The 23,521-nt window shown below is 43.5% G+C and overlaps 1 protein-coding gene across 2 annotated transcripts in view; it reads left to right on the forward strand.

Moving 5' to 3' along the window:
- hgfa (hepatocyte growth factor a) overlaps positions 1-19,332 on the forward strand; it is a 21,694-nt gene extending 2,362 nt beyond the window's left edge. The window contains exons 2-18 of one of the 2 annotated variants that reach the window (XM_035148028.2): positions 1,544-1,700; positions 1,838-1,950; positions 2,555-2,666; positions 6,494-6,636; positions 7,238-7,358; positions 7,535-7,653; positions 10,106-10,277; positions 10,456-10,607; positions 11,477-11,570; positions 12,626-12,765; positions 14,353-14,385; positions 14,622-14,730; positions 14,820-14,894; positions 15,701-15,838; positions 15,947-16,053; positions 16,172-16,305; positions 16,891-19,332. In XM_035148028.2, the coding sequence (XP_035003919.1) occupies positions 1,544-1,700; positions 1,838-1,950; positions 2,555-2,666; positions 6,494-6,636; positions 7,238-7,358; positions 7,535-7,653; positions 10,106-10,277; positions 10,456-10,607; positions 11,477-11,570; positions 12,626-12,765; positions 14,353-14,385; positions 14,622-14,730; positions 14,820-14,894; positions 15,701-15,838; positions 15,947-16,053; positions 16,172-16,305; positions 16,891-17,067 (2,096 nt within the window). In that variant the 3' untranslated portion in view covers positions 17,068-19,332. The remainder of the gene's footprint in view (positions 1-1,543; positions 1,701-1,837; positions 1,951-2,554; positions 2,667-6,493; positions 6,637-7,237; positions 7,359-7,534; positions 7,654-10,105; positions 10,278-10,455; positions 10,608-11,476; positions 11,571-12,625; positions 12,766-14,352; positions 14,386-14,621; positions 14,731-14,819; positions 14,895-15,700; positions 15,839-15,946; positions 16,054-16,171; positions 16,306-16,890) is intronic. The other variant, XM_035148029.2, reaches the window with a different exon arrangement.
- The last annotated feature ends 4,189 nt before the right edge of the window (positions 19,333-23,521 follow it).

Below are 23,521 nucleotides of genomic sequence, written 5' to 3' on the forward strand. Positions count from 1 at the left end.
TGATTTCGCTGTAGCCCCTGGAAACACTATTTCCTCTACAAATCCATCCCACAGAAGGATGGGCTCTTAATTTTTTCCAGTAGGTAAAAATGATGGATATGTATCGCAGGAGGATTTAGACTTAAAATATGCTTTTGTCCTGCTTTTGAACCCACTTGGATGTCTTACACATTATGCTGTGTCTTTGCAATGATTTACTTCTCTTTTGATGTCCTTCCTCCGAAGGAGTGATTCAGAGTGAAAAGCCTATCAATTAAACGTGTTGGATCCCGATTGCTTTTATTAGTTAGTGGGAAACAATGACTACATTAATAAACAAAAGCCTTTGCCTGCAGCAGTGATCCTGTTTCGACATCTCATGCCTGATAGGAAGTCATAAATGCAAGTCATCAAATGGGTACCACAAAGTTGTAAAACTGTAAAAGAAAACTGTTTTGGCTCTGTTTCTGAGCAGTAAAATATGAGACATGCATATATATGGACTGGAGCACATCCGCCTGTTGGATGGACATCACTCTGTTTTGCCGGCTGTCTACGCAGTTTAGCAGCCACTCTGCTTTTAAGAAATATTGTCTTCAGTCCCAGACATACCTTACACCAGCTTTTTCTCAAGACATAAACTCGTGCGATCCCTCGTTGTGGCCGGCACAGCTGAAGATCCTCCGCGTCGTCCGTGCCAAAACCGTCAAAACAGCATTCTCGCTCGTTCCAATATTTGAACCCGCCAGGAGAAAACTCAAGGAAATATTCTCATTGCTTTGACAAGTTCATCTTCAGCCCCGGGAACTTGACATCAGCAGAGAAGCATTTGGCCGGGTCCTCCTGTGTTTGAGCAATGTGTGATGATGCTTTGTCAGTGAAGAGGAGACAAACAAATTCCACATGGTTTCTAGGAACGAACCATAACCTGTGTATAAAGATGGACGATGCGTATCCACTGCCTTCCTCTATCCAGAAATGAAGCCCAAATATCCCAGATACCAGTTGTGCCCCTTTTTTATAGCATCAAATATCGAATTTGACGTTTATTTTGAATTTACTTTTTTGGTTCCATGTCCCATCCGCTAACGTGGAGGAGGCCGGATTTCTGACCAACACTGCAGCCAGCCACCAGGTGGCGTTTAAAATGCTTTGGCTTCACTTTTGGGGCTCAGTCGTCCAATCTTCACGTACAATCTCTGATGAGAACAAGGAGAACCAATGGTTAAATGGTTAATGTTAATGGTTAAAAATACTCGTGCATTACAACATAGCACCATATTAATTAAATTTAACACCCTCAGCCATAAAACTCTGGTGGATCGTCCAAATTTTCTGCTGCCGCTTCCACAAGTTGGATGACTCTGAGCTCCCAGAGTAATCCAAGTCATACTTACGCATTTTGATGCTGATGTAAACGTTTTTTAACAAATTAGAAACATGCAGAACTCCCAGGTGAGGCGATCGCGGCATTGGCTGGCCCGTCTCCTTCAAGGCGAACATAACGACTGTATCGAAACGTGCCGAAAGACGTTCTCAGGCTGCATCTTTATTGATTCCTCAGGTTTCTGCAGAAGGATCCATCAGTCGTTACAGCGGTATGAGAAGAGCGAGAGCCACATGCTGGTTTGCACAGACTGTGCTCAGGCCCCTCTGGTACGAAACAACCGATCGCAGGAGCAATGCGCTCGCAAATGCAAGAAGAAAAACTTCAACTGCAGGTGAGTTGTATTTTCTCTCTCCGTCTCTTTTTTGTTATCACTCCTCCTCTCCTCCTGTATGGACTCAGTATTTACATATTTTTCTTGTTTATCGTGGTCCCATCTCGACTCAACGACTTCCCGTGTGTCCTCGACAGGGCTTTCAACTTTCAGAAGCACAACAGGAAATGCTACTTGCTTCCCTTCGACCGTTTCACCTCCGGCGTGAAGAAGCAGGCCAACGTCAACTTTACTCTGTACGAAAAAAAAGGTGAATCCCGAAGTCTGACTCATTTGTTTTCTTTCTCATGAGAACGCTCAGGTGCAGGCAGGGGTTTCCACAGGGTTTGCCAGTGATTGCAGGTTGTTGGCTTTCTCGATTTGTTAAGGTCTCTTTCTGTTGACACAATAAAAAGCAACCAACCCTAGTTCACCCCCCCGAGCTGTTTAATCACTCCGATGAGGTTTGTCGCTCGCATAAACATGCAGCAGACTTGAGTGGAGTGTAAACAATAAAGAAATTCATTGTTTACAGTCGGAGCGCAGCCTGTTGGAATCTGGCACTTTAGAATGTACGGCAGAATTTACGTAAATCCCCCCGCCCGGTGACATTAAATGAACTTCAGGGACTTTTCTGTTTTGGGAATAACACTCAGGCCGGGACACACTAAGACACAAGTGGGAAAAGGTCTCATTTGACCATACATGGTAAAATGTATTCCAGGTGGTCAGGGCAGCAAGAGGGAATAAACTTCTAATTTATGAAACGCTGTATAAATTGGCACACAAGGGAACACACAGGCACAGTTTGTATCAAAGGGAAAACATGAATGGATGTTTTCAAATGCTTTTTTATCCCTTTGCCCTTTGCTCAGATTATATAAGGGAGTGTATCATCGGCACCAAGGACTACAGAGGGAGGAGGTCTTGGACGAAGTCAAACATCACTTGCCAAGCTTGGTCAGATAATAACATCAATGAACACACGTAAGTCCTCTCATCTCCAACTAAACAAGTCAAACAAAATGCATTTTTCTACGTGGGACGGGTGGTTACGATTCACTTGTCACCTTGGGCGTGCAGTGCCTTGGACGGCGGTGTTTTTTAGGGAGGAGAGGGTGTTAATTATTCATTTCCCCCTGGCCGCATTCCTGCAGCCATCAAAGCCCAGCATCTCCAATCCTCTGGCCTCCGCCACCTTGCCGGATGCTCCTTCTTTATTTCTCTGTGTCTGATATAGAACAGGCCCCGGCAGCTGATTTACCGATGTTCAAATCATCCCCTTGCACCTCAGGGGTTAAGGGAAGGCGGAGGCTCTGAGACGCTTGAACGTTTATCCAGAGTTAAGTCAGATTTCTTTCAACACATGCAGGGATGTCCTCCCCAATGAGGCTGGTGTGTGTGTGTGTTTTTTGGTCTGTGACAGTGAAGGTCATCAGGTGTACAGTAGAGATGTGTTTTTCCACTGCTTCAGGAGAGGCCAGATCAGCGACTCTGCGAGGACGGTTCTGTGCCAGCATCTCATTAGTGGAGCTCATTAGTTACGAGATATTTTAACTGCGATGGGGGCGGGCCAGGGGGTGTGAGACAGAATAATAAGAGTTTGAAGAAGTACAGCGGGGAGGTAGAATGAAAGAAAGAAAAATGCAAAGATTTATGGACTGAAGTAATGTTCTGTCTGTTGTGCAGCTGAGCTCACAAAGCCACAGACATGAGGGAAAATACAAGATCAGTGATTACAACACTTTGCGGTGTTGGTCCCCGTCTTTTCCTTTCGTCTCTTACAGTTCCCCTCATCTATTCCCATTTCACGAGCAGTTATTCACATCAGGAGCCTTTTGTCATTGTTTATTTGACACAAACTTTCAGGCTCCTTCCCGAATGGCAAATGTAGCGTCTGACAACATCGCCTGGGCTTGTCAACAACTTTTAACTTTCAAAGGGTCAAAGCGAGCTTAACTTAAGGGAGATTTAGAGCCACTGTGGGGTTACCTAACATGGGACCGTCCCGCTGGGTGAGAATTACCACCATAATGAACCACGCACCATTTGAGTCTCAGGTAACTATTATTTTCACGCTTGACCGATCACCATGGGGCAGGGGTGATTTCTCAGGAGGTTCCCTTCCAGGAATGGGAGTTCCACCTGTTGTCTATATTTAGTGTTTGAACCGCAGTGTGTGCTGATGCCCGGCCAAGCCTGGAGAGAGGAATGGAACATTGTTATTAATATTCTTAATAATAGATAACATCGCAGTCATTTGTTTATTCCCGCAGAGACCTTAATTTATTTTTCGGCACATTTCCACTGGGAGGTCTGTTAGCGCTTTTGGCTTCAGAAACCCACTGGTGCATATTGGATTTTATGTTTTGCTCAAAGGAAAAGGTTGGGGTTTTTTTTGGAGAAGAAAGAAAAACTCTAGGAATGATTCATGTGTCTCAATCTGAAGCTTTCCCCAGCAGCTAGTGAGTGTAGCTTTGCAGGAAAACTAAAAACTGTTGGAAACTGTTAGCATGGCTTGTCTGATGCGAGCTGAACTGGCCGTTAGCGTAGACCTTAAACAAAGATGGACGATGCAGCTCTACTTCCTCCCATTGTACAAAGATTTAAGCTAAAATATGTCTGATACAGAAGCCGCCGTCTTGCGCTTTCAACATAATTTGGAGCCAGTAGACGGCACGAGACATGTTAGCGAGATACATGTGCTCGACCAATCTCGAGTCTCAGCTGTTTATCAGGTTTTTACAGCATTAAATAACATTTTAAAATCAAACTTACCTGAAATATGCTTTTTTGACTTTTTATGTCCCATCTGCTAAAGTGGAGGAGACTGAGCCACAAAGGGGAAGTCAAGATGATTTGACTTTACTTTCGGGGATCTGTCATGTCGTCCATACAGTCTGTGGCAGTTACACGGCGCTAATTCTAACTATGCCTAGCTAAGCTTAAAGTTTGCGTGCGCCGGATCTTTACATCTAACTCTCGGCAAGACAGTGAGTCGGTGTACTCCCCCAAAATGTCGATTCTTTCCCTTCAGGACACTTCAGCAGATGTCAGCTGTCACACTCTGCTTCCAAAACGCCTGTATTTATGTCTCAATATTTATCAAGCAACCCACTAACCCCTCACTTCCTTTAATCTCTCCGTCTCTCACTCCTCTGGATGCTGGAGCACTGAAGCGTGACCGTGTTTGTTCCCCAGTCGCCAGGTGCACGTTGCTCGACATTGCGCAGCAGTTACTTCAGGTCTAGATTTCATCTTTAGCGATATCCCAAAATCTAGCCAATATGTTAAGTCGGCCCAGGGAGCGAAGCATGTGTGCATAGTGTCTGCCTGCGCTCCGATGGGAACAGACTCTGGCAAGGAGATGAATAACTGGCCAACATCTGTTAGCACAACATCATTATGGTTAACTTGTTCCCATGCCACGGCCTTTTACGGACTCTCACCAGATGCGGCCTCTTTTGTGACGTGACGAACCGTGTAATTCCATTTATAAATTAGGGACACTGTAGTATGATAGAAATATATATTAAGCTTAAGAGTTACACACAACAGATGTGAGTTGTGGCGCTTGGCACAGTGCTGCTTCCGAGCAAGTGTTTTGTTTTAGTTAAATGCGTAAGTGAAATGTCAATGTTAGACTTAACCATGTTATACTTTGACACTTGTAGGAATTACAATGCGGTTGAAAGTCGTTCCCCCCCCTGTCTCCTTTAGCTCTGTCTCTCCTTGGGCCAAGTTATATGTCTGACATTTCCTCCACGCCTGGGCTGAATGATATTGCGCATTTGTGTAGAAGCCTTGCATAAACCCCAGGGCGCAGAGGGGAGAGCAGAGCAGACTCTCCCAGGAAAAGAGTCATTGCCTGGGGTAGAACGCTCAGACAAGCTGCTGAAGGGAGGGAGGGCTCTGGTTCTTTTTCCTCGTCATTCCCTGCACATGTTTTTTTTCTTTCTTTCTTTTTGCATCATCAGTCAAACACCGAGCAACCTTTTGGCTCGTTCCATTCATTCTGCTCACTTTCTCTTTTTTAAACCACTAAAGTTTCACGTGTTTTCTTCTTCTCCTCCTCCTGTGCAAAAACCTTTTCTTTTTCTCCACTCTCCCCTTCTCCGTCTCCCTGGGTGGGAGGGGGGAATGCGGTCGACATGGATCAGGGGGGTGCTGACATGCCAGCTTTTAATCATCCTGCCCTGACACAAGACGGATTTCACACACTGTCCATTTAGTGCGGGGATCCCATGCCTCTCCCAGCGGTTGCGTCCCACATGTTTGGTTTCGCCTGGTTCTTTTTCTTACGGCCTCACAGCGGCTCGGTCACACTGACGTGATGTAGCAGTTGACAGAGAGGGATTAGGTTTAGACGTGTTCAAAGGCTGCCAGTAAATGACATGCTTGGGCTACTCCAAGTGGTTCGTGGCGTTGTTCTGTGCTGTTGGTGGTCACTGTGCTGTGACAGAGTCTGGCTGCTTCACACATGAGGGACCTGCGATGTGGCAGCAATCAGTGTGGCAAACTGCCCAAAAGGTGCAAACCTGGAGAGGAGAGACGTATTGATGACCTACTTTGCATAAGATTGCTATGACTGCTTTCTTCTAGGATTTAAAATGTAACCTGGTCACATAATGGGCACTAACATTTGTTAAAACTGGGTTAACATCTTAATGGAATGAATTTGTTTTGCATGCATCTGAGAGCACTAGCAGGCAGGTACAACGCTGTATATACTAGCGGAGCAGCCAAGTGTGCAAGTACTCCCTAAAATGTATTTATACAGCTTACAGTATCAGGTAACACTTTCTCCCTTGTAGGTTTTATCCTGATAGTTTCCCAGCGGAAGACCTGAGGGAGAACTTCTGTCGGAATCCCAAGAACGATCCTGGTGGTCCGTGGTGCTACACCACTGACCCCAACGTACGGGTGGAGGAGTGTGGTGTGCCGCAGTGTTCGGAGGGTAAGGCCCTCCGAAACATCATTACTGGACAATTACATTCGGTCAGCTTTAGCAGAGCAGATACCTCCACCAAGGCCCAACAGTCCCCATAAATCCAGGATGTTTGTTTGGACATAGTGAGACAGCTATTGAAGATACATACAAACTGTTCATTCCTGACCTAATCCACATAATCTCAGCTGCACATTGGTATTTACAGGTTTCTAGCCCTACTCAGATATCAGTCCCCTATTTACGATCTTATTCTTTTCGTTACGATCCCTGAATTATTCTCTGGAAAATTTGTGAAAATGTCCCAATTGCCTTATCTCGTGATCCCCGCTTTGTCCAGATCTGTGCAAGAATGTAATGGCTTCTTTTTTGACCCATGTCTTATGCTTCCACCAATTTTCTTTAAAAATCTGATCAGCAGTTTTTTACCTAATCCTGCAGGCGAACAAACAAACAATTCAGTAAACACATAACTTCATTGGCGGAGGTGATAACTCAGTTCACGTCAGAAAGCCAAATAAGGTTTAATCAATGTTTATGTGGTATATATCTTTGTCTATATCTCATAAAGTCATAACATGAGTAACGTCAAGTTTTGCTTTGTTGACAGACGTCTGTATGACGTGTAACGGGGAGGATTACCGAGGCAAAATGGACCATACAGAGAGCGGAAAGGAGTGTCAGCGGTGGGACTCAGTGAGGCCTCACAAACACCTTTTCCAGCCCAAAAAGTGAGAACTAAACTCTATCATTTCTCACGTACAACACCCGCCTACGCCCATGACAGATGCTTAAATAAATGACGCTAATACCCGAGGGAGGTAGACCTCACCAGTTGTTATGACTTACTTCTCTCCCTCCTCATTACTTCTTTTCCTCCCCGCTTCCCCTCTGTTTCCTCTCTCAGGTATCGTGGCAAAGATTTAAAAGACAACTACTGCCGTAACCCGGATTATCGTCGCCGTCCCTGGTGCTACACCATGGATCCGAAAACTCCATGGGAGTACTGCAACATCACTGTGTGTGGTACGGACCTATTCACTGTATACACTCAGATCTGGGGCCTGGGCTTTGTGGACAAGTCTTCAACAAATCAGCGGAAGACTAAATTACTGTTATACGCTGATTTATGGCTTTTCTTTGTTGCTGGTTTTCCTCCGTGTCTAGTCCCTTCACAACCTGATAACAAGTAAAGCCTTTTTCAGACATTGGGTCCAAAGCATTTTTCGGAGTTTGCCTTTCACACATTTTCTGGGCCAGATGTCCGGAAAACATTCAGGCGAGGAGTAACATCTAGGTAACACGTGTTATTACCCGAATCTCTCGAATTCTGTTGTCTTTCCAAGTTGACATCTTCATCAGCGTCTCCTACGTGTTTGGCTCCTCCTTTGCATCCTCAGATATTTGTATTTTCCAGACATTTTACCTGGGGGCTGGCAAGGGAAAGTTATGGAAAATGTGTGGAACAACTGACGGAAATGTCCCGACTTCTGTGCATGTCTCACACAGTTAGGAATCCATTGTCAGATTCATAGCATTTAGGATCCCTTGCTTGGCTTTGGGACAGAACAATGGCGGTTTAGCACTTCCAGCAAGTGGTTTGAGTGCGTCAGGGAGTTTGCTACATGCAGGACTTTGGCGGTTTTGAGGTTCTTGCGGTCAGGTCCCCTGCGGAGCCTCAAGTCTTTTGTTGACCCAGCTCAGTGTTTCATGTGGTGCTTGGGTTCAAATCCCTCCACCTCAACAAGGAGGAGTAAATATGTTGTTGGTAAATTGTTGAGTCTGACTTCAGAGAGCATGTAGTGTTTTACTGAGACCACTCACAGATGACTAGGGCCAATAAAGCGGAGGACTACAATAGAGGCTACTATACTGCGATGTCCCACATTGCCACCGGAAGGTCTAATAGTGGTTTTAGTACTGTGAACATTGTTTTTGACATTCATATATTCAGAGACAAGGGGCGAATTATAGGGAAAAGCTTAATTAATGCTCAAAGAACAAAACAGTTGCAGATGCCTCCATGCATGACTCGGGGGGGTCAGTGGATGGTGTGTGGAGCATTAAAACCCAACTGAGAACAACAATCTCCATCGCCATGATCAAAACAAGAAGTGATGGAAAATCTTATGAAACAATGCCGTTTGATCCCCGTTCACAGACTTGTAGAATCGATGCCCAGATGCACTGAGGTTGTTTTGGAGGCTTGTGGTAACTTAAAACCTTACGAAGATAGTTTATGTCGTCACCAATTTAGAATATTATTGTTGAAAGGTCTTGTGGATTGTCAGGAAATGACACAGTATTTACACAATTACTTGTTTCCAAGGACGTCACTGTTTGCTCTTTTGAAATTGAGATGGGGTATTTTTTCTGTTTGCAAATTTGTTTTTCCCGATTTTCTTTTTTTAGGCCGGAAACTATAATTGGCCCATTTCACATGTGTCTGATTGAGCTGTAGTGTGGAACACTGGCCTCCATGTTTAATACAGATGAAGAAAAAGAAAGAGTGGATGCCGAAAAGAGGTCGCACCTTTGGAGAATTTAATTTTTTCACTGAACGCGCTTTGAAATATTCCCACATGCTCAATGACAAACACACAGAGCATCTCTCTTTGTCTCTGTCGGCCGCTTACGCACATGCACCATACAGTACATGATATGATTTACAGCCTGGGCGGAGGATCAGCATTTGTCCAGATGTGTGTATCCCTCAATGCCTGCCCTCAGAAAGATAAAAACCACTGACCTATGCTACACAGTGCACACAGACACTGGCATGCATTACATCAAGCCAAAGAATCCCTCTTTCCCCCGCCAGCAGCTCGTGTCTGCCTCAAAACTTCTGCTTCACTCCTCCATCTTCCCCAATCTCATTTGTCAAAGGCTAAAGAAACAGAGACAGAAATCCGGAGGGGAGAAGTCGCTCCCTACGTACCGGCTTTTCCTGCTCTGCTGAAAAGCAGAATTCCATCTGAAGATGTTTGGAATAGTTTTCCGGTGGATAAAGTTGCCCCAGTCGGACCAGGCTGGATGTGATATCTTTGTTTGGGCTGAAATAAACAAATTCAAACCCGGATCCTGAAGTTTTTGATGTTTAATTGCGAGGCTAAATATGTGTTCATGAATATGAGCTCCGGGAGTTTCCCAACAACAACCTGTGACAGTGTGTGGTGTCAGCAAAAGTTAGATAACTGCATATTGTTGTGGATGTCCCCTACGTGCAAGAATGTGGGGCACCGGTGTTATGAATACACATAAAGTTTCCTATCGCAGCAGAGGGGGAGTGCTACTGTTTTTGATCATCTGTCTCTATGTTAAACACGACACATTCTTCTGGGGATTAATATCTCCCTCCTTCTCTCCCTCCCTCCTTCCTGCCTTCAGTGTTTTACGTCTCCCTCTCTTTTTCTTTGCCTTCTTTTCTCAAGCTTTTTACACAATTACAAATCTACGTTTTTTTCTCTTTCTTTCTTAGAGTCGGACTCCAGCGAGGACACAGACGTCAATGTCACGACGTCCTGTGTCCAGGGGAAGGGCACAGATTACCGAGGCACAACGTCTGTCACTCCTGAGGGCGTGACGTGTCAGCGCTGGGACTCTCAGTTCCCCCATAACCACTCGTTTCTGCCCCAGAACTTCAAATGCAAGTGAGTCACGCTTGTTTGGCAGCTCGTGATTGGTTGGATTCAGTCCCTCTGTGCTGTGTCAAGGCGGCAATTTGTTCATTTCATGCATTCGACTGTTGAAATGCCAAGAAAAAGGATTTTGAAGTTCTTAGCCACGCTGCAAAAAACACAGTAATCAGCACCATGATTTAAATTGTAGTTTGTGTGTGTGCCACAGAGACCTGCGAGAGAACTACTGCCGTAACCCCGATGGAGCAGATTACCCATGGTGCTTCACTACAGACCCTAAACAGAGGAAAGCCAACTGCACCCAGATCCCCAGGTGTGATGCTGAGGCCACACAAAAAATAGGTAAATGGCTGAAAAAGCTGGATTTTAAAGGAGCAGTTTGACAGTTTTTGGGGAATATGCACATTATACTGTAGATATAAAGCTAGACACAGCAGCTGCAGTTGTTTTCTCAGTTTGGATTTTGAAATAAATTTGAAAGATGTATGGATTAAGGAATGTTTTTAACCTTTGGACAGAAAGAGGCCAACTCCGAAACAGCTGCTGGCTACTATCGCTGCATATTTACCTTCCAGGCATGAGCTTTCATCCAACTCAGCAGGAGAGCAAATGTTTCGCATTTACCAAAATGTGAACTATTCCTTCTCAAGTCTGTCAAAGCCTTTTCCAGGTGGCAAGTGTTTTTAAGAGTTAACAATTATTCAATAATTAGATTTGAAATACTGGACTACAGGTGCTTGTCATGTTTTTGCAAAGAGAATCACACATTCGATATTTTCCCCATAGGACTGGACCGCTTGGCAACTGCCCAGTGAATTCCGCTTCATGGGAGATCAAAACCCCAGACTTTGTCAATAGTTCTCGCTGTCGTTTCCCATCTTTCTCTGCTTTGCGTTTCAAAAGATCACAGATGTCAAAAAGCGTCTTATACAAACCCCTCCTCTGATTCTGTTTAAGAGAAAAGACGTAGCACGGTTTAAATGTTCTATTACATCTGAGAACCACCAGTTACGCGGGGAGGCCTTGACATTAAACTGATGCAAACCACAAGGAGAACACGAAACACCCGAATCCCTTTCCTCGTCTCTGCACTTGCATGAATGTTCGTTTGCGAGTCAGCCCGCTCACAGACTGTATTTAGGTGTTTCAGAAACTGCTGGGATCTGCTATTCTAAAATCAATAAAAATAACCTTATCCTGTTTTTCCTCAGAGTGTTACGAGGACATCGGAGAGATGTACCGGGGAACTTTATCCATAACTCGCTCCGGGATTCCCTGTGCCAACTGGTCACATCACATAGACAGGTAACAAACTCATTGATTCTGCATTGTTATGTGTCCCGTGTCTCCTCCTCCTCACTCCCAGTCGAGCTTCAGCTGCGTTAGGAAACACTGGAGAGGCTGACATTCTTTTCAGTGTTTGTTGACAACTTAGCTCCCATTGCCATGTGAAAATCCCTTTCATATGAATGAAGCTAAGCAGTGAAAACAAACAGCGGGAGGAAATCGGGGGGGGTTCCTCAGGGGTCAATACGAGGCCCAATTATTATTCATCTAACTGTCGAGAGGAAACCCTGGGGTGCTCTCGGAGTGACCCATCGTGATGGAGAGGTGGCCCACTGCGGGGCGGTTGCTTCATGCTCAAGTCAGGCTGTTGGAATTACTTAATTTATAGGAATTTTAAAAGCCAAAATGGCACAGACAGATGGACATGTTCCAGAGCCGACCCCTGACCCCAGGAAGTGCTTTCTGAGGGAAGCAGATCAAAGCCAATCAGCTCCCTCGCGTTGACTGCAGCCAGCGAGTCTATCCTGCTCAAGGTCAAGGGTCGCCCCAGGAAAAACGGCTGAGAGCAACAGCTTGTTTTACATTCTCCTGGGATGTGGAATTATCTTCACCTCCTGACAAATTGTTGTCTATTGCTTGGCATTATGTTTTGTACCCACTAGCTGCTTTCCAGGGATGTCTGAGAAGGTTATGTTTAATTTTAGTGGGACGCTGCAAAAAAGACACAATTAAATATGAATTTGTTCCAAGGAGGATGTGGCTCCTACTGGTCTGAGCCCTGCCGAATGCTTAGAGTGCATACTTTCATACTCCCATGAGCACACTTCACAAAACTCTGCGTTTCCTTCTACGGGCTCAGTGCAGCGAATGCAGAGGATTGATTGCACTATAGGAAAGCCAGAGTCAGACTTTCCAGGCACACACCGCGGTTACTTACAGTGTATATGAACTGTACGCGCATTAAAGGTGTAACCACGACATGGCAGTGTGCATGTTAATGAGACACGGGCCAGCGTGAGCTCTGTGCAGAATAACAAATGGAACATGAGAATCTGTATTTGTGTGTTTTACAGTGGGGATTCTCACTCTACAGTGTCCCATGTAGGGCTGGAGAACAACTACTGCCGGAACCCGGACCGGGACAAGCACGGCCCCTGGTGCTACACCAATCCAAACAACCGCCTGGCCTGGGACTACTGCAAACTGAAACACTGTGAGTGGCCTAAATAACCTTGTTTCCTCTCTCGTCCATCTACGTAACAGTGGATACGTCCGGGTTCATCAATCAAATTTTTATTCTGTAGCCCATATTCACTATTTGTCTCATGGGGATTAGCCATTCATTCATTTTGTATTTATTTCGAACATGTAATTCAAAAAAGAGAAATCATACACACAAGTGAAAAAGTATAATTTACTAACAGTGATGAGGGAATCGATGTACCAACAAGCGTCAACATGCTCCTTATTGAGTTTGAGAGCTGCAGGTGGGAGTTTCCTGCACTTGTTTCCAGTCTTTGTGCTAAGCCGATCTTGCCAGCTCATGGCATTAGCTTCATATTTACCACACAGACGTGATGCATCTCACTTTGGCCTCAGCAAGAAGGGGAAAATAAGCATAGTTCATTTAAGAATAAAGTGTTTTTTTAGGCCACGTGTCTTTTGAGAGTGGGAGTTTCAGAACACCAGCCTGTTGCCTGCATGTAAACGAGTAATGTGGAGCCTTTTCTTTCATTATACTTTACGAAATACTTCATCTTTTGGCACATCAGCCCCACATTATAATAAGTAATCGGACTTTGCAAAGTTTGATGCAAAACATTTTCTATTACTCTCGAAATCTCCAATTCTTTGGTCTTTAAGGCCCCAACACTCGTAAAATGTTGCTCTAATTAGATGCAAAGAGTTTACCACATTTCCTGGTGTGTTTTTAATGTCCCGACATCTGAATAGCATCTTTACACAATTTCCCCCATGATGCACTTCCCCTTGAATATGCTTTGTATGCACATGGTGGCTATAAACCTTGTGTCCCGCATGCATGCAATAGCACTTCTTCACATGCTTGTAAACATTTGAAATAATCAACCCACTAAAGTGACCCCATGCTGCGATATGCAAAAGTTCTCAGGGAAGTGATTCCGGTGTCAGCTCAGGACAACGTGGTCCTGATCTCCTTTTAGCTCCTTTAATCCTCCAGGTGTAAAGTATTTGAACAATGTCGCTCAGATTCCAGCTGCTTGAAAACAGAAACAAATATTCAACCCTCAGATTGTCCAAAAAAACACTTTAAATAGATCGTGTATTTGCGCTTGGTACAAAGCAGAGGATGGTTTTATTTCATCGACTCCACCTATAACGTGATAATCTTTATTTCACACAGCCTGGCTGGTGGCTTACGTAATGTGTTAGCTTGCAGTTTAGTCCAATTTGCAGAGAATAACCGTGATGCCCAAACAGCAAACAGATGCAGGACTGTGCTGTCATCCTTTTATTCCAGAAAATGGCTGGTTTCAATCATGTTGCGTCGAAGAGCCTCTTTCGAATGGCTGCACCATAATTACCGTAATGTAAAACATGTCCTGCATGCAGTATTTGAGGTCTCGAGCAAATTTCATTCCGTCCCGCGGTCGCTAACTGATGTAGCCTCCGACAACGACTCGGATCTGAAGTGCTCGCAAAGTAAAGAAAGGTGCGGTCCGCGTCTGAGGTTTTGTGTCGTTTTAAGGTCGACGGGTCAGAATTATTCCCGCGGCTGTCACGTCTCTTCTTACACTGTTTTTTCTTTCCCCTCTATCAGGTGAATCATCTACAGTAGCTCCTCAACCAAGCAGTGAGTATCACTTTGACTTATCTGGCTTTTACCAGTCTGGTCCTCTTCCTCCTCCTCTTATCTCTAATCGTTTCCCTTTTAAACGCTTTATATTGAATCCATCTGCTGTCATTTACCGGACTAATCGAATCATATTTTATGGTCCTGCTTTGACATTTTTTTAATAAATCTTTTCCCATTGAAAGGTAAATGATACATCCATCAAAAATAAACAGCGTCTCCTTTTTCTCTTAAAGATCTAACCCGACCAAAGATATCATGCTTCGTGCACATAAACACCAGAATAGTCGGCGGACATCAAGTGCAAGGTACAGACGGCAGCTGGGTGGTGAGCATCCAAAGAGAGTAAGTCCTATTACCTCTCTGTGTTTTTACAGATTCTCCTTCGTCCCCCTGGTCGTGAATATAACAGTCTTCTTCACGTTTTTTCTCAGGAAGGCTCATTTGTGTGGCGGCTCGCTGATCAGAGAGGACTGGGTCTTGACGGACCAACAGTGCTTCACCTCCTGGTAATTCAGAATTTTATTGTGTGTCCGACTTCACCATATCTTTCCAACGCCTGCTTCCTCAGGCCAGATCCCGTTTAATGAGACTTATCCTCAAACAGACCTGAGATATGGAACAAAGCAGTCGGACTGGAGATCTGTTTAACTTCTGCAGTTGTCGGAGCCACTCGTATACTTGTACATGTAGTATCTCTGTCATCTGCAGCAGTGGTTTTAATGGAGACCTCACTATCTGTGTAGTAATGTGCAGTACTGTAGGTATCACATGTGGTGTAGATCAGCAGCTTGTACCTGATACTGTGTAGTGGAGGGAACCGCTGTTTTTCCATTTTCGCAAATTTTGAAGGCTTATGATGAAAATATTGCTTTTAATATTGAATTAACTGATATAATGTTCGTTGTGCATTGATGGATTTTCTGTTTAAAATTGAATGGAATGGTTTGACCACACGCAAACCCAACTAGATCTGTACTCAGTAGATCACTGAGGCCCATCAGTCGTCTTCAATTCAAATTTCACACACTCATAGATATCAGTCCCCCAAATGTGCTTCACTCTTTTAATCAAAATCCCATAATTATTCCTCGTGAAAAGGGTGAAAATGTTGAAATCCTGGATCCGCCCCCTGATCTGGACCCCCACAATATTCAAAAGTGAGCCCACTGTAGATCTGAGCCTTGAGTTCTCTAACGTTCCTCAGTTGATCCCTCAACCTGATCAAATTAACCTCTGATCAAAGTGGTGGCCGACTACACAAGTCACAAATACTGCAGGTTGTCCATCTCACACTGGTCCTTGTGGTCTTCAGTGTTCCAGATCTCAGGGATTACAGCGTGCAGGTTGGTCTGCGCCACCTCAACCAGTCGTCGCACCACCCGAGGCTACGCATCTCGCGCCTGATCTGCGGCCCAGAGGGATCCAACCTGGTCATGTTGAAACTAGCAGAGTGAGTCTCCAGCCACACGCGACGTTTCCACTGATATTTAAGATCCGAATATTAAACTGTGTTACTGTTAAAGTATAATTAATGGACTGTTGTGTGTTGTTGTTGTAGCCCTGCACCTGTGTCTGAAGGCGCCTCCACGATTCATCTTCCAGTGAAAGACTGTCACATCCCCGAAGGCACCAACTGCACCATGTATGGATGGGGCGAAACCAAAAGTACTCCTTCACTCGCCAATATGCCAACAACACTACATTCCATTATCATTCAAATTGAAGAGATGTAAACGTGTGTGACCTCTGACACTCACTGGTTTGTGTGTTCTTCTCCGCACAGAAGCGGGATACGACGAGGCACTGAACACGGTCACCATGCCGATGGTCAACAATGAAATGTGCTCGCAAATCAAAGGGGACGCCGGGGAAAGCAGGATATGCGCCGGCGGCATGAGAGGAGAAGGTGTCTGTGATGTAAGGAGAACGTGAATGTACAGTACTCACAATGTCATCGAGCCACAGAACAAACTACCATGGCAACAGCTTGAAATGTAGTTTTCTTTGGAACTACTTTCTACTGGAGAAATAGTCCCAGAGGAAATGTTCAACGTTGAAGTTGGGGATTAATGGGAAATGCATGACTGTATGTAAAGATGGACAACATCACTGCTTACCAAAAGTGAAGCCAAATCATCTTGATCACCCCCTGGTGGCTGGCTGCAGCATAGGTCATATGTCCTGCCTCCTCCATGTTAGTGGATGGAACATAAACCAAACTAAAGAGTAAACATTAAATACATTTTCTGCAATTTTGGGTACTTCTTATTACACTGATTGGTTTTGATTCAAGTAGATTTTTGTGATTTGTTGCTATAAAAACGAGGGGAAACATCATGACTGACAGCCGAGACTCCCTCGTGATTGGTTGAGGGCGTGTGTCAGCAGAGTTTCGCAAATCCACTCAAATTATTTCAAAATCGCAAGATATCTTGGGATATTTGGGCTTAATTTTGAATCTTCTGTGTTTCTGATGTTTTATTCTCTGCCCTTCTCCCACAGAGAGATAACGGCGGCCCGTTGGTTTGCCAGGAGCATGAGCGCAAAGTCATCGTCGGCGTGAGCATCCAGAGGACGAAATGTGCCTCGTCGCAGCCTGCACTCTTCGTCAACGTCGCTTTCTACTCGGAGTGGATTTATAAAGTGTTCAAACTTTACCCCAGCCCGGAGAGGAACTGAAATAAATTCCGGAGCGTACCACAGCTGGCGAGAGGCGGGAGGCGACTCTGGGTCGGACCTCTCCGGCGCGGACCGCAGGGGAGACATGAAGAGAAATCACCAGTTTGGGGATTTTAGCGGCCGAAGCTGTCGTTTTACAGAGAGGACGGGGACTCGTGATTGAAGACTGGATACGATAAAGTGGAATCTCCCGCATCCTCCACATGCAGGTTCTTAGCCTCCAGAACATTTTTACAACCAAAGTCTCGGGCACATGGACGACGTACTAATTGTATTTTGACATGAGAATGACACGTGTGACTCAGTATTATCTCCTGGAATATACTTGAATATGGACGGAGCCCAGATTCCCTGTTGGACACGACTGTGACTGGGATTTCTTTCTTTGCTTTTTTATTTTAACGTGTTGAGCTGGACTGCAAAACTTTTATTTACCTCCAACACACACACAGATGTTAACAACTATACAAATTTGGCCATAGTGATTTCAGATGCCATAGAAATATAACCATACCCAAAAATAATAAACAAGGTATGACCAAAAAGGAAGAAGAAGTGGTCTGTAACTTTAAACCTGTAAACTTTGCTTCAGATATACCATGAATTAGGTGTATAGAATACACTATAGCTGCTTGAAACGCTGACTGCAGCAGCCCTGGCGAACCATTCAGTGCTAATTGTGCGCAGTAGCCGGACTGCCTTTTCCCCAGTTAGCTGTAACTGTTAGCTTCCCCCCCCCGTGAGAGGGTCTAAGTAGGAACTGAGCAAACTGCTCCAGATCTTATGCTAATATTTGAAGCACGAGAGAGAAGAGCCATGCCAAATATAACATGGTTATTTGGTCTCCAGTTTGGAGGGAACTGTGGCCCCTGGCGGGCTGTGTGTGGTCAGTAGGATACTTTATATATATATATATGTATGTATTTCTTTTTAAATTTCATGGAAAGTGACTCCTTATGTACATAACTGCAGATTTATTGAGTATGTCTCTGCCGTGCCGTAAGATTTTATAGGTCTTATAGATCTGGAATATTTTTGGTTCACTGAGTAATGTCAGATTGGCTTCTTCCTGTTTTGGATTGTGTTTAATATTTAAAAGATAGGACTTGTGGATTGTGAGCGGTCGGGTTGGTGTATTTATTTCTTTGGAAAGAGCAGAAGACGTTGCAGATAATGATACTTGTTTTTTGTTTCTAACCTGTATTAACATGCTGCGTGTTTGACTCCAGGTTAAAGACACAGAAACAGAAAGGAACACACCGTTGACAATGTGCCTTATACATTCAAACCAGAGACTGTAGATAAAGATGGACGACACGTCTCCACTTCCTCCCACTATCCAAATGTGAAGCCAAATTATCCTGGATACACACAGTTCCAGAGTCTGAACAGTAGTGATCGTGAGATGGAGCCGTGGTATAAAAGTCCTGCTGATACACGCAGTCATGTCTTCCATCTTTGTCTATGGAATGTTTTTTATTTTTGGGCGGGGCACAGTTTAACAAGGAAGTGAAAATGCATCAGCTGAAAAAGACGACAATCAAAGTCATGCAAAAGTTTTTATCCCCAGATCTTTTCCTAAAAATAACGAAAATTTGGAAGTTGTGACAGAATTAGTTCATGAAGAATGACGCCCTGTTAATGAGGAAGAAACCACTGATATGAAATCACACTTTTGATAAAGAAAAAAACTTTGCAGATTATAATTCCCCCCAATTGATTCCCCCGATGACCCAGTTATTCCCACTTTCTGACCCCGGTGCATTTTAGCGGTGTTGTCTTAAAGCGTAAATGATTTTCTCTTGTTCTGAACATCACGTGTAAAATGCTACGTACATTAAAAACATCCAGAAACTCTTACAAAGGTTATAAAAGTCTGTGGAGCAGCAGTTTGAAAGGAAGACGCTTCACAGACTAAACTGGGGAAACCAAATATTCTTATGTCACGTAGCAGATCACATGACCTGTTGCCTTCTTTGAAAAAACGAATGGACTTGTAACTGTTAATTTATGTGACTTGTTAATTTACCTTCATGTAAATAGGCCTCGCGCGTCCTGTAAATTACAACTTGTAATTTTTGTAAATACCCTCCTCGAGTATTTTGACTCCCTGATCATTCTGTTTATATATTTGTACAATGTAAACCTGAAATATAACAGCTGCTATTTTGTGTTAGTGGGTTGTTTTTTCTATCTACGGCCTTTTTTCTGAATTTTGTAGCCTTTGTATTATTCCTATTTTAATAAAGAAAAACTGACATCACACGTTCCAGTAGTGGTCCTTCCGCTTGGCGTTTTCCTCTTGAGTAATATGTCGATTAAGGAATATCCCGAGTGTGTTTATTCCCTTCTTGGCAGTTTACTTCCTTTGTCACTCACAGCAGCAGCTTGTAGTACATGAGAAATGCCCTGAAGTGGCTGAGAGCCGCAGATGTCATCCATACCACGGCTGCGGAGGATACATAATAACATGTCTTAGGAAACATTTGGATAACAAATTTGGACGTCCCCCGCAGAGTTAAGTGATACATAGCTGAACTTGAATCGGCGGCTCGGAGACTTCTGGTTGCTCAACGTGAGATAAGATAATACTTAATGCTCCGAACGCAAGATGGATGCTTGTGTCAGTTTGTTATATTGAGGTAAAAACCTGCTTTCTGTCATTTTGTTGACAGAGAGTTCGGTAGCCAGTGGCGAGATATTTCACTTAAAGTGGAAGAAGCAACATATGAGATTTAGATTTTTACACAACTAAGACCCTGTGTTTATCAGCGACTCAACTCCCAGTGAGCCTGGGTCCCATCTTAGATTAGCTGATGGTAGTTTTGTTTGGTGGTTCCCAGAGTCTGATAGAAAACTGAAGGTTATCGTGCTAAGGAACTCTGGAATGATATACCAGCTGAAATTAGACTTTCTATGTTTGTTGCTCCTTTAAAATCCATTTTTGAAACGTTCTTTTAAAATAAAAAATAAACTGTCATCTCTGTGTGAATTTTAATTTATCTTATTTGATTTTGTATTTGTTTTAAATTGTATTGTTTTGTGATACAGATATATTATTATTATGAGTAGTAGTAGTAGTAGTAGTATGACTTTTATTATTCATATTCGTATTATTATTTGGCTCCATCTCTCCCTGTGACCCTCAGATAATGGATAAATATATAACAATTATTATTATTATTATTATTATTAGTAGTAGTAGTAGTAGTATTAGTAGTATTAGTATTATTAGTATCACATTTCAGTGTCCTACATTTAAAATCCTACTTGAGTAAACAACAATTATGAGCTTAAGTTCTCTTGGTGCAGATAAACTTTGTGACTAATATTGTTGTGACATATTGTTTTGAATGACTTTATTGGATATTTAATACTGTTGCATCAATGTTGGAGCATGGTTTTACAGTTGTGACGGGTCAACATGGCGCGGTGTTCCCAGCTGAGACGACCCTCCAGAGGGTCACAAGATAACTGAATCATCGTCACGAGAGGATTTTTATGGAAGAAGTAAAAACAAAGTTGCACAGAGCAAATCTGTTTTCATTTTTTGGGTTATTTTCTTGATTTACGTGAAACCACGTTCAGACCTCAGAGGGGTATTTTCAGTTTTGTGTGACAGATCTCCGAGGAGCAGGACAAGTGGCTCCAGTCAGACACAGTTAAAACCAAAAATGTTGGCAACCGCTTTGCGTAGAATGGAAACAATCCATATAGAATTGATTTTATTTTATAAACTAATCATGTAATTTTCAAACGGAGGATCCCAATCTACTGTGAAATCAAGTTAGTGAAGTAAAAAAAAAAGATTTGCCTGTGACATGTCGTGTCAAGTTGCATAAAACAGAAATACTCGAAGTAGAAATACAAGTACAGGACTAGAATAGATGTACTGAGTAATTTTCAGACCCCCTGACCACGATCAGTAAATAGATGATTAACATAGCAGTGACATGTGGAGGTGTCATTTACCCATCTGGCTTCACAGGGTTAAATTCCGACATGGTCATTTTACCAGAAGGCCACATCCACGCTGCTGACCGAGCTGTTTGCCTTCTGATCCAAGCCTCCCCCCCCCCCCGGTGGCCAATTATCGAGAAGTCGTACCGTCTCTCCGCTGCAGTAAAGGGACTTGGAGGAATTCGATGCCTCCGTCCGGTTGCAGTCATAAAAGCCGACACCGAGCGGCGCAGATATCAGATCAGTGTTTGGACTTTTTTGAAGCTGCACTTTTATAGATTTTCCCCACTGGCCGATCCCTGGAAAGAAATCTTGGAGGGGCGCCTGCACCGCACTCCACACTTAAACAAACAGCCAGCCCAGGACTATAAAAGACGCAACATCCATATATTATTATAGTGGTAACCTTAAATGAGCCATGCAGATATGATTTATGTCGATATCACTGAGCAGATACGCTGTTCTGCAGAGCCTGCTGTTAAAGTGATCCTCAGATATCCATATTTCATTTCTTTTTATCTATTAGCATTAAATTAAACGTTTATTGGCTTTGTCACACTTCACTTTGTGGGAATACAACCAATAACTACTCATAATTAGCATCGATCGGTTCTTTTCTCGGATTGATTTTAGGGTACGATTCTTCTTCGTCTGTTAAATTCCCACACAAATACTCTGCTGCAATGTACAAAGGCCATCTCGTGCTGGTTTGTCCGTTCTGGGCCACTGTAGAAACATGGCCGAGTCCGTGGAAGTGGGACCCGCTACCTAAATAAATATAAAAGGCTCATTCCTACGTAACAATAACAGGTTTGTTGATTTAAAGACTGAAAGATAAGTATGAGAAATATTTCCAACATCTACAAATAGATCCTTATAATTTCTACACACTGCACCTTTACCTGCATTATTGTCTTATTTATAAGTGGATTAATTCTTCGTCTGTTGAATTTTGTCCTTTCTGGGCCACTGTAGAAATATGTCGGCGACCGTGGTAGTACGACCTGTTATATGTAAATATAAAAGGCTCATTCTAAAGTAATAATTACACTATGGTTTTAATTTAAGGTGGTGACCCAGTGACTTTGACATAGTTATTAGAATTACATCCCATATTAGCAAATAGATCCTTATAATTTCTGTACACTGTACCTTTAAGATCCTTTTGCATTGTCTCATGTAACATATTAAAGATTTCAGAATCCAGAATTTGTAATAAAACTCACTGTTTAATGACATTTCAAGAGAACAGATTCAAAGAAAAGTGATGAGAACAATCTTGTAACTTCAGTCATTTGTCGCCCTCTGCTGGCCAGAATGTCTCCTCCAGTCCAGACTTTGACCTGCACCCCCCCCCCCCAAAGGTACAGTTTCCAGAGTTCAGAACAAGCTGCTTTGTCTCATTCATGTCACAGAGGTGGTCACTGATTCAGTCCAGGTACTACTGTGGATGGACGTCCCAGGTCTGCGGCGCGAACAGATACCTCTGGTCCGCCTGGATCTGGCTCCAAGTGAGAGAAACTCCCTGCTGGGTCCAGCACTGAGGCACGGGGCGGCCTGTCCGCACCCCCTCGCTCATCACTGGGAGGGACGTCCTGGCGTCTGTGGGCCGGTGGACCAGTGGGAAAGGGAATCCCTCCGAGTGCAGAGCCAGCGGGGCCGTGTCTATGTTCTGGGTCATCGCGTTGTTTGATGGGTGGAAGAGTGATGGAGGCAGAGAGATGGACATGAGCTGTGCAGGATTTCTGACGCCTGCGCATCAGAGTGAAGGAAGCAAACTTATTAAAAGCTCATGTTTGTGTCTGAGTCAAGTGATCACATGCAAGAATGATCTGACTCAACTTACAAGTTACTTCCAGTCAAGGGATCACATCATAAATCACATGTTTCTTCAGAGGAGAAATAAAAAAGCAGCAGTCCAACATCTGCCCCATTATTAATTCTTTAAAATACCTCAATCATTTTCTCAAATCGTCTTAAAAATTAAATATTTTTGGTGAATTTGCACATGAGAAAAATCTCCTCTAATAATCAAACAACAATATTCGATAACTCGATCACCCTCAACATGAAAAAGCCACTAGTTAACTATTTTCACCTTTAGACATAGATTTCTATACAGAAATGTGAAGACGCTGGTTTGATAAAACAGATTTTACCTGCTTCTGTAGAGAAAATGCAGCCGTTTTGTAATTTCCTGGAAACTGTGTCATAGGAAGAGGAGGCTTCTGAGTGTTGACGGTAGATTCTCGACACTGCTGTTGCCTTCAAATCAACACAAACAGTTTACAGTTCCGACGTGACTATAAACAACGTGTTCCTGTCATCTAAATCATACAACATCATAAGTTCAAGTCCCCAAGAATTTAAAGTCTTTCTCCATAACATTAAATATTCATTACTAAAAAGGCAGTATGGACATTTTAGATCCAAACGATGCTTTGAAATGACAGAAGTCTATTTCTAACTTTGGCAGGAGACAGTCGTGTTCATG

The sequence above is a fragment of the Hippoglossus stenolepis genome, chromosome 22, assembly GCF_022539355.2.
Source record: "Hippoglossus stenolepis isolate QCI-W04-F060 chromosome 22, HSTE1.2, whole genome shotgun sequence".
NCBI classification, from domain to species: domain Eukaryota; kingdom Metazoa; phylum Chordata; class Actinopteri; order Pleuronectiformes; family Pleuronectidae; genus Hippoglossus; species Hippoglossus stenolepis.